This window comes from Dipodomys merriami, unplaced genomic scaffold, assembly GCF_024711535.1.
Source record: "Dipodomys merriami isolate MVZ:Mamm:240054 unplaced genomic scaffold, mDipMer1.0.p SCAF_10, whole genome shotgun sequence".
NCBI classification, from domain to species: domain Eukaryota; kingdom Metazoa; phylum Chordata; class Mammalia; order Rodentia; family Heteromyidae; genus Dipodomys; species Dipodomys merriami.
The window spans coordinates 51,294,358-51,309,533 of record NW_027202271.1 but is presented as its reverse complement, the minus strand read 5'-3'; the positions used below and the strand labels follow the sequence as shown (position 1 = coordinate 51,309,533).

At 43.6% G+C, this 15,176-nt stretch overlaps 1 protein-coding gene across 2 annotated transcripts in view; it reads right to left on the bottom strand.

Moving 5' to 3' along the window:
- Positions 1 to 15,150, bottom strand: part of Chpt1 (choline phosphotransferase 1) — a 27,036-nt gene extending 11,886 nt beyond the window's left edge. For both annotated transcript variants that reach the window (XR_011365689.1, XM_069991309.1), the window contains exons 1-3: positions 14,768 to 15,150; positions 4,877 to 5,024; positions 4,422 to 4,563 (exon numbers count right to left, since the gene is read on the bottom strand). Coding sequence is in view for 1 of the 2 variants with exons in the window: in XM_069991309.1 (XP_069847410.1) it covers positions 4,422 to 4,563; positions 4,877 to 5,024; positions 14,768 to 15,046 (569 nt within the window). In the remaining variant the exon portion in view is untranslated. The remainder of the gene's footprint in view (positions 1 to 4,421; positions 4,564 to 4,876; positions 5,025 to 14,767) is intronic.
- Positions 15,151 to 15,176: the final 26 nt, after the last annotated feature.

Sequence of the window (15,176 nt, the reverse complement as noted above, 5' to 3'; positions counted from 1 at the left end):
CTAAGTTACTATAACCTTAAATAGTCACATAAACATTAAATCACTACATTCCACACACATTAAATGTTTCTCCACATTTACACATTTTTAAATCTCTCAAAAAAATTCCATTTGGCAGATAACACCAATCCCTCTATCTACATTGCTCAGCAGCTGCCCCAATTTTTCTTATTAATCCATAACCTGGCTGATTACAAATTAATGTGTATTTCTAATTTCCTCCTTCCTTTGTATTTGCTGTTTAACTTGCTGTTGTCTGGACTTTGGCCCCATTATTCTACTGACATTGTTTAAACAAGTGACTTCTAATTTTTCAGATCTAAGGGGTATACTTTAGTAATTATCTTATACAACTTCTTTATAATATCTTAAATCTAGATCATTCCCCCTTTGAAATGCTTTGCTACACTTTTACTTATTCCATGTTTTCTCCTGACTTTCTTACCTTACTAGAACTCCTTCCTAGCTTGCTTCTCTTTCCATATCCAGAATTCCCTCTACAACTTTTTATCTACATATTTTTATCTTCATTTAAGACTATTATCCACAGACCAATGACCTGTAAATCCTATCTCTAGTTTACATCATTTTTTCTTGAGCTCCAATTTTTTTTTTGTTGTTGTTGGTTGTGGGGTTTGAACTCTGGGCCTGGGCCCACTATCCCTTTGAGCTCTTCAGCTCAAAGCGAGCGCTCTACCGCTTGAGCCACACGAGATAAGAGTCTCACGGACTTTTATGCCCAGGATGGTTTTGAACAGTGATCCTCAGATCTCAGGCTCTTCAGTAGCTAGGATTACAGGCGTGAGCCACTGGCGCCTGGCTACCCATTTTTTTTTTTTTTTAATTTTAATTTTTGCTGATCCTGGGGCTTGAACTCAAGGCCTAGACACTCACTGTCCCTGAACTTTTTCATTGTTGTTTTGCTCAAGACTATTGCTCTATCACTTGAGCCATAGCTCCACTTTTGGCTTTTTTGGTGTTTAATTGGAGATAAGAGTCTCATACTTTTCTGCTAGGGCTGGCTTTGAACCGTGATCCTCAGCTCTCATCCACCTGAGTAGCTAGGTGCCCAGCTGAGCTCCAAATTTTTCTCTGGGTGCCTACTTCACATGTCTGCCTGTATGGTCCAGGTTTTAGATGCTAGAGTAGTTAACACTCTGCGAATATACCAAGTGTAGGGATTAGATTAAAAAAGAAAAACATGGAAGAAAACATTTCTCTACTGGGTTCTTTTGGGGGCAGTTAAAAGGAAAATCATAACATAACTAAAAAGAAAATATAAATAATGAGAATATTTGTAATATCATCAGCAGGCGAACTAAGTAAGGTTCCAGGCTGCTGGGAAAAGTAGTGAAGTTAGTGCGTTGGTCAACTTTATATTACCCGGGGTGCTTTGTGGAGGAAAAGGGGAAAAGTACATTTATCTGTAATCTGTTGTCTATCATATGAGACTTTAAAATGCTTTTTCAATGCCTGCATTTGGAATAGCTGAATACTTGCAAAGGAAAAGAACTCCAGAATTAACACTCTTGCTTATTATCAAGGCCGTACTCACGTCAGTAAACCAGAATTATGCCATTAGGTTTCCAGGGCTGGGATAAGTGGCTGGAAACCACCAGGACAGCAGATGGGACTGCGAAGCAAGCTCTCTAGAGGACCTCAAGTGAGGTCCTCGTGAAGATGAAGCTGGAGCCTGGCTGCGCACAGCAGCACGCAGGCCATAGATTCTAAACTCACAGCTTTCATCCAAACTAAGGAACAAACTAAGTACATTTCAACTTCCTGCATCTAGGGGGGAAAAAAAGAAGCTGAAAGGGTATTATTGTATTAAACTTGGTTAAATGAACAAGTTCAGTTCAATCCTCAGTTCCAAAAACATAAAATGATGATGTTCTTGGGAAGAAGATGGGTGGAATTACTCACCAAATCCTCAAACTCTGAGCTGCGTAGAGAATTCTGGAGCATGAAGGATGCCAAACAAATACAATTATATTCGGTGTGATAATTCATAAGCTTAGAGAACTCTTTTCATGGCTCCAAGTTTTAAAAAGCTGAATGAAAAAGTCTTAAAAATGCAAGAAAGGCAGCGTGGTGGGACATTATCAGGGTATGGCCTTAGTCCCCAGGCTGTTACCAGGGAGGATGATCGAAAGGAGTATAGTTTATTACCAGTACATAATAAGAAAGGTTTACAAGCAATGGAGAATGTTGTGACAATTTGAGTAATATTTTATCTGCTGAACCAAAGCAACATTGGGGACTGTATTTTAATAAGTCAAATTTTTGCTTTTATTTATTTTTGTGCCTGAGCTGGGTCCCCAGGGACTCATGGTCTAGCTTTTTGCTCAAGGCTGGGACTCTAACACTTTAGTCATGTCTCCACTTCTTCTTTTTTTTTTTTTTTTTTTTAGCAAAGTGGAAAAGCATATTTAGCAGCTTAAATGTACCCACAAAACAACATTTCCAAAGTATATTATGAGATTGTTCAGCCTGGTCTCTCATGCCTATTTTCAGATACTATAAAAATTAAACCCCCAAATTGACAGATTTTTCAGGAAATTCATCCTGGCTCCATTTGCCAGCATTTCCAGAGGGCTGGTGCTTGGCCTTCACAAAGGTCCTTCTTCAGTCCCCCATGGCACTATCCTCTTCAGTCCCCCATGGCACTTTTATTTGGGCAAAGTTAAAAAAAAACAACAATATACCACTTAGGAGATATGGTTAGACTCCATACTTAAATGGCTGAGCCCCTGGGACACCTTCTTTGCCACTTCAGCTTGGAGCTTATCCACTCAGCCATTTCCCTGTGGCTCTAGTACTTTCCTCACTGTTCTGACCGGAATACTCTTCCCTAGCTGTGTGGCAGTGACTCCTTTTTGCGCCTCCAGTTCAGGCTCTGAGCTGGAAGTAACTAAATGTAGATGTTACAGTAAGGACAAAAATACAAACTAATTCATTTCAGAAAGGTTATTTATTTATTTATTTATTTTGCAGTCCTGGGGCTTGAACTCAGGGCCTGGGCACTGTCCCTGAGCTTCTTTTACTTAAGGCTAGCATTCTACCACTTGAGCCACAGCACCACTTCTGGGTTTTTCTGTTTATGTAGTACTGAGGAATTGAACCCAGGGCTTCATGCATACTAGACAAGCATTCTACCACTAAGCCACCTTCCCAGGCCCCAGAAAGATTTTTTAATGAAGTTAAGGAATCAAAAAAAGTATGTGAATAATCACTAAATAATGACAATTAGCCATTATTTTATGACTCCACTTTCTCATAGCAAGTTTAACAAATAAAATGCAGTAGGCCATGCAAGGCTGCTTTTCTATTTTGTCCTATCTTAATCTACAGGGAGTGTGGTTTGTGAGTTTACATAGTGACCTTGAATTTTACCTGGAAGTGGCTGGGGGGGGGGGGGGGGGAGGTGATCCTTAGGCCCTTGACAGGTATTTAAGAAATCAGCTTAAAGCTCTCTTACACTAAATTCAACATGTGGCTTTGGTGCTCCTGAAAACCTAAAGCAAGCCACGAAGAGTGGAGGATCTACAAGCCCAAGGCCTGAGTTTTAATCCTGGTCCACCACTACTACGGGCAGCACATTGTACAGCGGAGGCAGCACCCTCCTCCTCGGTTAACGTCTTACACGCAGGTAAGGCACTTGGTGCCCAAAGCCTGCAAGGAAATGCTTAGCAGGCAGTAGCTCCAATGATTCCACCACTGAGAGGCTTCCCTCTGCTGGATGGTCCACGGCTTCCAGTTTCCCTTGTTAATCAGTAACAAAGAGTTTTCTCAGAGCTCGTTTCTCCTGTGCAATAGTAAAACAGAACCAGCGGCGGTGGGAGGCCAAAGCTGAGGATGCACGGAGGAGAGCCGGGGAGATAGGGGGGAAGAGGGAACAGTATTCCTGGGCCGGAGCACGAGGCCAAGCAGCACTCACAGCGTAATGTACAGCTCGGGCATGTGCAGGAGCTCCACCTCACCCCGCCAGTGGCTACCACTGCCGACCACCTCACCACTGCCCCTTCTTGGTGACTGTGGTCTGTGGGGTTCCCCTTTTTGGACAGTTGATGATTTGACCAAAAGAAAAAAAAAGGCTTTGGACTCCCTATCACATTATTTATTATATGAATCAAACACTGCTTATTTAAATATCTCATATCCTTTTTTTTCTATAAGATTCTCATCTTTCATGTTTCCCTTTTCTGTCATTTTTTTGTTAAGTCTGGGCTAGTAAGCTGGAGAAGAAAAATAGTGATTGTCAAATAATGTAGCTATCACATGTGGAACACCTAAAAGACTTCAGTAAAAGGTGCAGCCTTTATAGACAGTCCAATAAATTAGAACTTCCCCCTTTCATATAGACAAGTGCCAAACAGACTGTGAAATTGAATAAATGTACAAACTTATAAAAACATACTTACTTTCCAAACCTCAACACTCCTGAAACGTAAGTCTGCCAATGAGCACAATAAAACATAAACATCCCAATAAAAGAGCAAAAAAACAACCAGTCAGGATGAGTTCCTAAGCGAACAGCAATTGAAGCTCCAACGGCCATAAATACTGAAAGAAACAAAATTTAAGAACCATTGAGATATAAAAATAATCAATGACATAACTGTCTTGTGCTGTTTAGAAATACAGGGAATTTTAGGGGGCATGGTCCTGGCATTAAAACAAGGAATGCTTAACAAGTTAATTTTTTGAACATACATTATGAAAAATTGTTCTCAAATTTCTATGTCTACAAAAAATTGACCAAACAAGCAGCTCCCTTCATTTCAGTTTATAAGCTATCAGTGCAGAAAACAAACAAAAAACAAAAAAAACACTACAGGAAGAATAATTTTAAAAAACAACAACAATGTAAGTTTACCTGTGGAGAGAGAGTCACAACCATGGTCAAAAAGTTCTCCTAAGGGAGAACAAGAGTTTGTTCTTCTGGCTTGCTTGCCATCAATAGCATCCAGTGACTGGTAGATAAAGAGTCCCAGGGCACATAAAAGGTACGTCCAGTATGGCGCCTAAGAAGAAAGGGAAACAACAATGATGGGTAAGTGCCAGTAGGCTAGCTGGTCCCTGAAAATCGCCCCACCAAAGCCAATCAACACACTTTGTGTTTACATTTTATATCACAACAGTATGCTCCAACGAACTTGCATAATCCTTCTCCTTTCAGAGAAGCAATGAGACAGAGGAACTGCTCTAAGTCACAGACTAGCGGGTCACAGAGTCTCCAGTTGTGAGAAGCAGAGTCAAACAGCTGAGCCAGGCTCAGGACTCTCATTTTCATTCCTCGTTCATGGCTCATTAGCTTTTTCACTCTAGACTGGCTCTCTGTCTACCATTGGAGCCTGACTTCCAGTTCTATCTTTTTGCTGGTAATTGGAGTCTCACATGGCTGGGTGCTGGCGTCTCACATCTGTAATCCTAGCTACCCAGGAGGCTGAGATCTGAGGAGTGAGGCTCAAAGCCACCCCGGCCAGGAAGTCCATGAGACTCTTGTCTCCATTAAACACCAGAAAACTGAAAGTGGCGCTGTGGCTCAAAAGTGGTAGAGAGCTCATCTGAGCTGAAGAGCTGAGGGACAGCGCTCCCAGGCCCAGAGTTCAAGCCCCACAACTACAAAAACAAAAAAGGTCTCATGGTCTTTCCTGCCTGGGCTGGCTTTGAACCATGATCCTCAGATCTCAGCCTCTTGAATAGCTAGGATGACAGGCATGAGCCACCTCGAAATATGGCCAATTTTAAAGGCAATCTTCAGACCTTCACGTCCACTCATGACATAGGACCGGAGTTTGAAATTACTCTCCCACCTTATATAACCAGAAGAGTATTAGCAACCACAGTTCTACGACTTGGCCGGCAGCCTGTGATCCCGAGAGAAGAGGATCGGCTCCGGGAGCCCGTGACGGCTCCAGCTTACTGCCGCTTCCGGGTCATGGTGTGGGAAGGGACTCACCCAGCTGGGTAAGCAGGCTGTGTTGAGGGGGTATCAGAGTTAAGGAAGGTCGAGGGAGGTAGGACTTGTGAACTCTTCAAACCCACAGGGTTTGTGGAGGGCTGCAGAAGGTGTCCTCTGAAGCGTTGGCTGTGAACTGACCTATGTCTGAATGAGACAGACATGCTAGCACCAAGGCCAGGAAAAGGAGCACTGAGAAGCAGAAGGTCAAATTGTTTTGCCCACACGTGGGAGGAGTTCATGTTCCCACTAGGCAGAGAAGAAAGACTTCGTAATATCAAGGGCATTAGGCAGAGATCTCAGATGTACACTGCTTTAGCAGTGGTCAAAACTTAGCTCTAAAGGCTTTTTACAAGACAGCCCGAACAAAAGCTAGTCTTAAAAAGGATCCAAAAAATTCCCTATAGGTTAACCAGAGCCAGCATAAAGTATATGTTAGATAAAAACCTAGCACGCCCAGTCAAAAACGACCAGTGTTATGGACAAGCAGGAGACTATAACTTACAAGGACAAAATTAACCAAAACAATCAGACCCAGGAATGTGAGAAATAACAGATATAGCAGACAAGGCCAGTAAGTTATTACAAATGTGCTCCTCATGCTCAAGAAGGTAAAGGAAAACATGACAATTACAGAGAACTAGAAGTGTCCATGGAAATCTCTACAAAGGAGCTCACTCATGGGTGGTCAGGGGGCAGCATATGGAGAAGAGTCCAGGGACAAGGCATACCCTTCCAAGGCCACGCCCCGCCTCCCCAGACCTACTTCTTCCAGGTGGACCTCCTCATCCTCCATCTAGCTAGGAATTCATCAGTGGACTAACCCATTGAAATTAGACCCCTCAGGACTCAATCAACTCTCAAAAGCCCTTTAGATCACAATAAACCAAGCCCTTATCACACAAATATTCAGGGGATCTTTTTGTATTCAAAGCATAGTATCTGATCAGCCCAGAATTGTGCATCTTGGAGAGAAGGACAGCATAACTGTTAAAGAATTAGGGTTTTAACGTTAGAGCTGTGTTTGAGTCCCTGGCTCTCTCCTCCAGTAGCTGTGGGGCCTTGAGCTAGGCATTGAACCTCTTGAAGCCTTACGTGCTTGAACTATAAATTGCCTTGTCTGTACCTCCAGCTGTATCTAATGAAAAACTTAGAATTTTTAAAACACAAAGCAAGCATATAGTGCATGCTCATTGAATTACGTTGGAAACTATTAATAAAAACCAGTATATTTTCCTTATTTTGTTTTTCTGAGATAAGGTCTCACTGTGTAGCCCAAGTGATCTCCAACTTGTGGTCCTCGTGCTAAGATTGTAGGTGTGCAACTAGTATACTTATCAAATATCAACTTCTATATAGTTTGTGTGAAAATTCTACAAGTACTCAACCAACTTGATCACCCCATTCTTCAATCTTCCTAAGTAAATAGAACTTTGCTTTAAATAAAAAACATAAAAATTTTCAACATTTGTTAATATGAGATGCTCAGTACTAATGCAAGCACTACTAATTGCATAAAAGGATACAAAAGTCTTTTATTTAAAAGGAAGGTAATATAAATTAGGAATAACGTAAGAACAGAAGGAACTTGACTTATGAACATAAATAGTAAAATATCGCATTTTACTACTTCAACATATTTTCAAACTGTAAACTATGAAAGGCAGGCGAAAAGCAGAGCCAAGAGTACAAAAACAAAAAGCGAACCAAAACGTAACTCACCTGGAATTTTTTGAAAGAATGCTAAAATGTTGTGCAGGGAACAATTCTGTTAACTAGCAAGTTTTTAACCTTTTTCCTACTATGAAAAAAATACATTTCTTTAATGAGAAAAGCAAAGTTTAATTCAAATGTTTCTAAATTGCCAGTTGGGATTCTTAAAATTTCTGATTGCAAGAATATTGTAGGGGCTGGGAATGTGGCTAAGTGGTAGAGTGCTTGCCAAACATGCATGAAGCTCTGGGTTTGATTCCTCAGTACCACATACACAGAAAAAGCGGAAGAGGTTGTGGTTCAAGTGGTAGAATGCTAGAATCTTGAGCAAAAGACGCTCAAGGACAGTGCTCAGCCCTGAGTTCAAGGCCCAGGACTGGCACAATAAAAAAAAAAAAAAAAGAATCATTGTATATTAAAGACCAAGGGACACTGCTAAAGGAAGGCTTTGTACCTAGTCAGGTGACATTTTATTTTTAAGAAAACTCATGGTATTTCTAGTAGTTCTAGAAAGTGTATCAATGGTCCGGTTGCTGTTGACCCTCTGACTCACCTAGTGCCCGAGATATGCTGATTTTTTCCCCTGGTCGTCTGTGAGAGGCAAGGCACTTCCTCGTTTGCAGAGGTGGATTCCCGCCCACCCATGGCTTGGCCAGGCTCCAGAGCAGGTTTGGGAAAAGATCGGAGCAGGAAAGGGAAGATCATGTCAAGCCAAACAGAATGGCCTCAAGGCTTACTAGTTACATTTGGGATCTTGGGCCTCAGCTCAGTTTAGGGCTAGCACAGAGATGACCTCACTCATTTTCTAGGAGAGAGAGCAGGTTGTGATGGGGACAAAGGAAATCAGATGTCACTCCAGATGGCACCAGCATTTCAGAACCAGAGGGCTGCCTTGTGATCTAAGAAGCCCGATTTTAAAGGGTGGCTTCCTTCCTATTTTTTTCTGTGACTAGTTCTGGGTTTTCTTCCTCCTTCAGTACTTTCTAGAAGAGTTCTTGCTGGAACTGGGCTAAAGGGAACAGGAGAGTAAGGGCGGTGGCCCAAATCTGCCATCAACAGGGATTGCATTAGGTGCTCTTACCATCCATTCTGTCCTTCAACTTCATAAAACCCAATTGTCTGGATCCTTATGTCCCAGAGATCAGGGTTTCAGGAATACAATTACTCATTCTTCCTATGAATCAGAATGCTATGTTTCATTAACACTTGAGCCAGGATATTAAAGGAGAAACAGCTTATGCCTTATCAAAGCCTCGTCCCACATTATCTGAAGGGTTTCTCCACAGGTGGGTGGAGGCCAGGAGGCACCGCAGCTGCAGAATTTCCAGAGCATTTGCTTGTGGGGTCCTGCAAGGGTCTCCTTTAAATGTGGATGCCTGAGTTTACACCCATCCTAAATCTCTGTGCTACTTCTAGAAATTCCATCTTCTGCAAGCCAGCAGGTTACATTTTATTTTTAAATATGATTTTGTTATTATTAAAGTGTTATAAAGAAGCGTAAATAAGTCAGGTACTCTGTACAGGTTTTGTTTTGTTTTGTTTGGGCAATGTTACCCTGCCCCAAATGTTATCCCCTGCCCCAAAGTCACACAGTTCATTTTCCACATAGTATATACTGAAGACCATGCTTGCATTTGTTCACTCTTCTTCTCTCCCTTTCTATGCCCCCCATTTATCCTCTTAAAAAAAATCCCAATAGCAAAAACAAATACCACCATTACCACCACCACCACCAAAAAACCTGTGTTTCCATTTCCTCAAATTCGTTTTGATAAACAGTATTTTAAATGTTCGGAAAAGTTACACTTTTGGGTTCCTCTATAAGGATATCCTCCTTCAGTCTGTACGTGAATGCCTGGAGTCCTGTATAGCTTATCATGTCCAGAGAAAACATGTGCCGTTTGTCTCTGTGAGCTTAGACCTCACTTAACATGATTTGTTCCAGATCCATCTATTTCCCTGCAAATGACATCATCTTACTCTTTCTAATGGATGAGTAAAATTCATTGTGTATATATATGACAATTTGATGATCCACTCATCTGTTGTAGGCCATCTGGGCTGTTTCCATAATTCAGTTATTATGATGAGTGCAGCAATGAACACAAGTATTTTTACTATATTCAGACTTGGTAGATGCGCAAGGAATGGTATGGCTGGGTCATAGGGAAGTTTATTGTTTCATTTTTTTTTTTGAGGACCCTCCAAAGCTCCATCTAGAGTGGTTGTTCTAGTTTACATTCCAACCAACAGTACATTAGGGCTCCCTTCCTCCCCTAGCCTTGCCAGCCATAGTTGTTTGAATTCTTGATGTTGGCCAACCTAACTTGTACTTTATTTTAATAAGAAAGAACACTCCCTTTTAAGACTTATTAATAAAGGAGAGGAGACAATTTTCCTCCTGTTCATTTGCCCAATACTTGCTTATTTGCCTTAAGTTTAGCCAGGCCAAACAATTAATAAGTATTTAATCTAAGAATCTAATTTAATCAATTAATAAGTATTTAATCTAAGAATTTAATCTAATATCTAATAACAACTGAAATAACATCTCTCAACATTACACCACAACATCATTCATTCACACAATCAATAACTTAACAAACACCAAGAATTCAAGAACCTGCTAGCACTTGCTTGATGCAAGGCATGGCATTAAGTATGAGAATTATTCAAATGAACAATCACTGTCTGAACTTGAAATCTAATAGGATGTCCTGCCCAGAAAGAATACACATAACTAATATAAAAGGGAGAAGTTACACTGGGCACACGTGGCTCAAGCCTGTAATACTAACTACTCAGGAGGCTGAGATCTGAGGATCATAAGTATCCAGTAAATGTTAGTTGTTATTGTTATTATAACAATCAACAAGGGCTGGGAAGGTGGCTCAGTGGTAGAGCGCTTGCCTTGCATGCCTGAGGCCCTGGGTTCGATTCCTCAGCACCACATAAGCAAAAAGAAAAAAGCTGGAAGTGGTGCTGTGGTAGAGCACTAGCCTTGAGCTGAAAAGCTGAGGGACAGTGCCCAGGCCCAGAGTTCAGGCCCCACGACTGGACCCCCCCCCCAAAAAAAAAAACAATCAACAAGTGGCTGATTTAATTTGGGAGAAAGAAAACACATTAGAAAAGGTAGTGAATTGGTAGTTAGAACTGGGCACTGAAAAATAAGCTTGGAGCAGTAGCTCACCTAGCTACTCAAGAGACTGAGATCTGAGGATTGTGGTTTGAAGCGCCAGTTGAGAGACACAAATCCAAGAGACTCATCCCCAAGAAAGCAACAAAAAGCCAGAAGTAGAGGCATGGCTCAAATGGTGGAGTGTTCATCTTGAATAAAAACGTCCTCAACAAGGCAAGGCCTGAGTTCAATGCCCATTGCCAGAACTAAAAGAAAAAAAGAAAAAGAAAAGAAAGATAGGAAACTAAATAAGTGAAGCAGGAGAAAAGAGAAAGGAAAAAAGAAGAGGGAGAAGCAGGCAAATCCTTGTCATAGCCAAGTATTTCAATCTGGCTAGAGTGACAGCTTTAAAAGTATTTCAAACTTAATGGAAACCACTTTCATTAGTCTCCCTTTATCCTCAGTTATGTCCTAGAAATAACACTGTCAAGTCTGAAAAGGTACTATGAATTCTTAAGTTTCAGGCCAGGTTAAAGTATTTAATCTCTCTGGGCCTCAATATTCTCTTATGAGAAAGTAAACTGCTACTAGCCTGGGCACAGTGACTCTTACCTGTAATCCCAGCTGCTTGGGAAGTGGCAATTAGGAGGAATGCATTCTAGGCTAGCCAAGGCAAAAGAGTGAATAAAACCCCCATCTCACCCAATAAGCCTGTCATGGTGCCTGTGATCCCAGCTAGGCAAGAGACATAGGTAGAAGGATTGTGGTCTGAGGCCAGCCCTAGGAAAAATGCAAGACCTGCTCTGAAAAACAATTATAGCAAAAAAAGAAAGGGGGGTTGGCTGGGGTATAGCTCAAGTAGGAGAGTCTATTATGATCAGGTCTTGAGTTCAAACTGGAGTACCACCAAAAACTATAGTAATACCAAAAAAAAAAAAAAAGAAGGGAGAGAAGGTAAGAAGGAGAGGAGGAAAGGAGAGAGAACGAGAAGGGGGAAGGGGGAAAAGAAGAGAGGGAGTGGGGTGGTAGAGGACTGGAGAAAGGAAAGAGGGATAAAGTGGGGAGGTAGAAGGGGAGGACAGAGAGAGGAAGAAAGGGAGGGAAAGAGGAGGGGGAGGAGGAGGGAGGGAAGAAAGGAGGATGGGAAATATGACTGTTTCTTCAGGGTGGATGGAGACTCAGGAATACATCAAGGGTGGGAAGGTCATTCTGGGAAGGGGAACTTGCCAGATACAAGAGTAGAGGTGCAACTCCTTTATACCATTGCATTATATAAAAACTCAAGTGTTCTTCCTGCACACTGCAAAGAGAAAAGAGCAACTGCAAATGAGAAGATAGCAACAAATAACAAAAGGAATATGAGCTTTGAATTTGGAGCAACTCAGATGGGCATATCTACTTGTTTTGTTACCTTAAGTCAAGAGCCAGAAGTGGCTATGATCTTATGTTATTGCTGTCCTTTTATAAAGCAAGCATGATACTTTAATATGTGGATGAGGAATTTTAATTCACTAAGCAAATTCCACATTTATCTGCATATGTCATTTGGTCTTCACAGACTCCTTGTAAAATTGCCTGGCAGGCATTATATTCTATTTTCGACATGAGAAAACAGATCCAATAGGTGTGCTGTTGTCACAGCAGACAGAGGGGAAACCAAGTCAGCCACCTTCTCATTCTGGTGTCCCCTGCCTCTGGGAATTCTGGAAACAGGCAGCAGAATCCCCCAAACTACAACAGCATACTTTTTACAAACAATATGGAAATACTGATGCAATATCTGCTAATATCTGCTAATAAATATATGTCACCCATTTGACCAAGAAGCATAACCTGACTTACAGAATTGTAACCCACCTTTGTATTAATGATGATGGTGAACATGTCATCGATGAGCAAGATATTTAAAAATTGCTAAGCCAGGTGCCAGTGGCTCATATCTGTAATCCTAGCTTCTCAAGAGCCTGAGATCTGAGGATAGTGGTTCAAATCCAGCCAGGGCAGGAAAGGCGGTGAAACTCTTATCTCCAATTAACCACCAGAAAACCGGAAGCAGTGTTGTGGCTCAAAGTGATAGAGCTCAAACCTTGAGCTCAAAAGCTCAGAGACAGTGCCTGGGACCTGAGTTCAAGCCCTACGACTGACCCCCCCCCCAAAAAAAACACAAAACACAAAAATTGTTAAAAGGCCATTGTATGAATGTAGAGCATGAAGTACTCTCACTGTATTCCTGGAATCCAACTGTAATCTCTTTTAGCCTTCTGCAAGACCTGTACTCTAATGTGATGATAGACACACTTCACGAGGAAGTGGCACTGTGGCTCAAGCGGTAGAGCGCTCAGCTTGAGCTGAAGAGCTGAGGGACAGCGCCCAAGCCCAGAGTTTAAGCCCCACAACGGACCAAAAAAAAAAAAAAAAATGGAAAAGAGAGACACTTCACAACTTGGGCACAGAAAAGAAAGCAATGTATGGGATATGCTATGTAGTATGTATCTCACCTCCTCTCCCTCTACAGGGCATCTCCTCTTACACTCAGTACCCATGGATGCTTCTGATGAAAAACTGTCCAAAGTCCATATTTCTTACTTTGAACATAAGTCAAATACAATTAATACTAATAAAATCGGTTACCTTTTATGATCCTTGGGTGTCAATAAGGATTACTGATTTAGATTGTTCTTGTGTGTGCCAGGAGTTGGAGCTTGAACTCAGGGCTGGGTGGCTAGCCTTTAGAGGTTTGCTTAAGGCTGGTACTGTACCACATGAAGCACAGCTCCACTTCTGACTTTTTGATGGTGAACTGGAGATAAGAATCTCATGGGCCTGGTGCTAGTGGCTCACGCCAGTCATTCTAGCTACTCAGGAGGCTGAGATCTGAGGAACATGGTTCAAAGCCAGCCTAGGCAGATAAGTCTGTGAGCCTCCCATTCCTATCTCCTACTAACCACCAGAAAACCAGAAGTGGCCCTGCAGTTCAAAGTAATACAGCACTAGCTTTGGGCAAAAGAGCTCAGGGACTGCACCCATGGCCACCTCCCATACCCCCCCCCCAAAAAAAGAATCTCCTGGCTTTTCCTGGCTAGTTTGAACCTCAGATCTCAGCCTTTTCAGTACCTAGGGTTACAGGCATCAGCTATGGAGGCTTGTTTTCTGAGTGTGTGTGTGTGTGTGTGTGTGTGTGTGTGTGTGTGTGTGTGAAAAAGTTATGAAGGGAAGTGACTTCCTCTTAACAGTAACTTATCTTCGATCAGTGCTACCAGTAATTTCAAAATCACTAGCAGAACCTTTGAGAAACAGATGATTATCAAAGTATCCAAAGTGCATCTTGGGTTTGGCCAACCCAGCCAGAGTCTTTGAGCCAGGCAGGGTGGAGATGTGTGTGTGTGTGTGTGTGTGTGTGTGTGTGTGAGAGAGAGAGAGAGAGAGAGAGAGAGAGAGAGAGAGAGAGAGAGAGAGAGAGAGAGAGAGAGAGATCTGTGTGTGTGAGATCTGTGTCTCTGTGTGTGTGTGTGTGTGAGATCTGTGTGGATCTGTGTGTGTGTGAGAGATGTGTGTGTGAAATCTGTGTCTGTGTGTGTGTGTGAGATCTGTGTGTGTGTGTGTGTGTGTGTGTGTGTGAGATCTGTGTGGATCTATGTGTGTGTGTTCAGTCTCCAGTGTGCATAATACACAAGGCCACTCCACGGGGGGGGGGGCGCGAACAGACGCGCCTCCTGTGTCCCCCAGGATGCTGTGGGCGGACAGGGGACAAGGACAGTGACCTTGACAGCCCCTCCACGGCCCGGGGGAGGCTGGGGGCGGTCAAAGGCCTGAAGTAGAGGCCGGGACGGCCTCTGGGCAGCCTGGGGGGGGGGGAGAGGCTCGGGGTGCCCCCCCCACCCCGAGGGTCTCCCGTCCCGCCCCTCCCCTTCCCAGCGCCCCTAGCGACCCGGTGAGCCGGGAGGGGAGCCGGGGGCGGCCGGGGCGGGCCGTACCTCCTCGGTGACGGTGGGGCAGTAGGAGACGAGCAGCAGCGTGGTGACCATGTTGACGGCGAGGCCGATCAGGGTGATGGTGTTGGGCGCCATCCAGAGCGGGATCCACTGGAGCAGCCAGGTCCAGTAGAGCTGCAGCGGCGGCTCCAGCAGCGAGGCGCCCGCCGCGCAGTAGCGGTGCTCCTCCAGCCGCCGCAGCTGCGCGGCGCCCAGCGGCTCGCCCAGCGCCCTCAGCCAGCGCGGCTCCCGCCGGCCCGAGGCCCCCGCGCCCGCCGCCATGGCCGCCTGCGGGCCGGCCCGCGCCGCGGGGGGGGCGGGGGGCGGGGAGAGCTGGAAGGAGGCGCGCGCGCCGCGGGCCTGCGCCGGCCGGCCGGTGACACTCGCCGGTCCGGGGGGCCCCTAGCTCCGC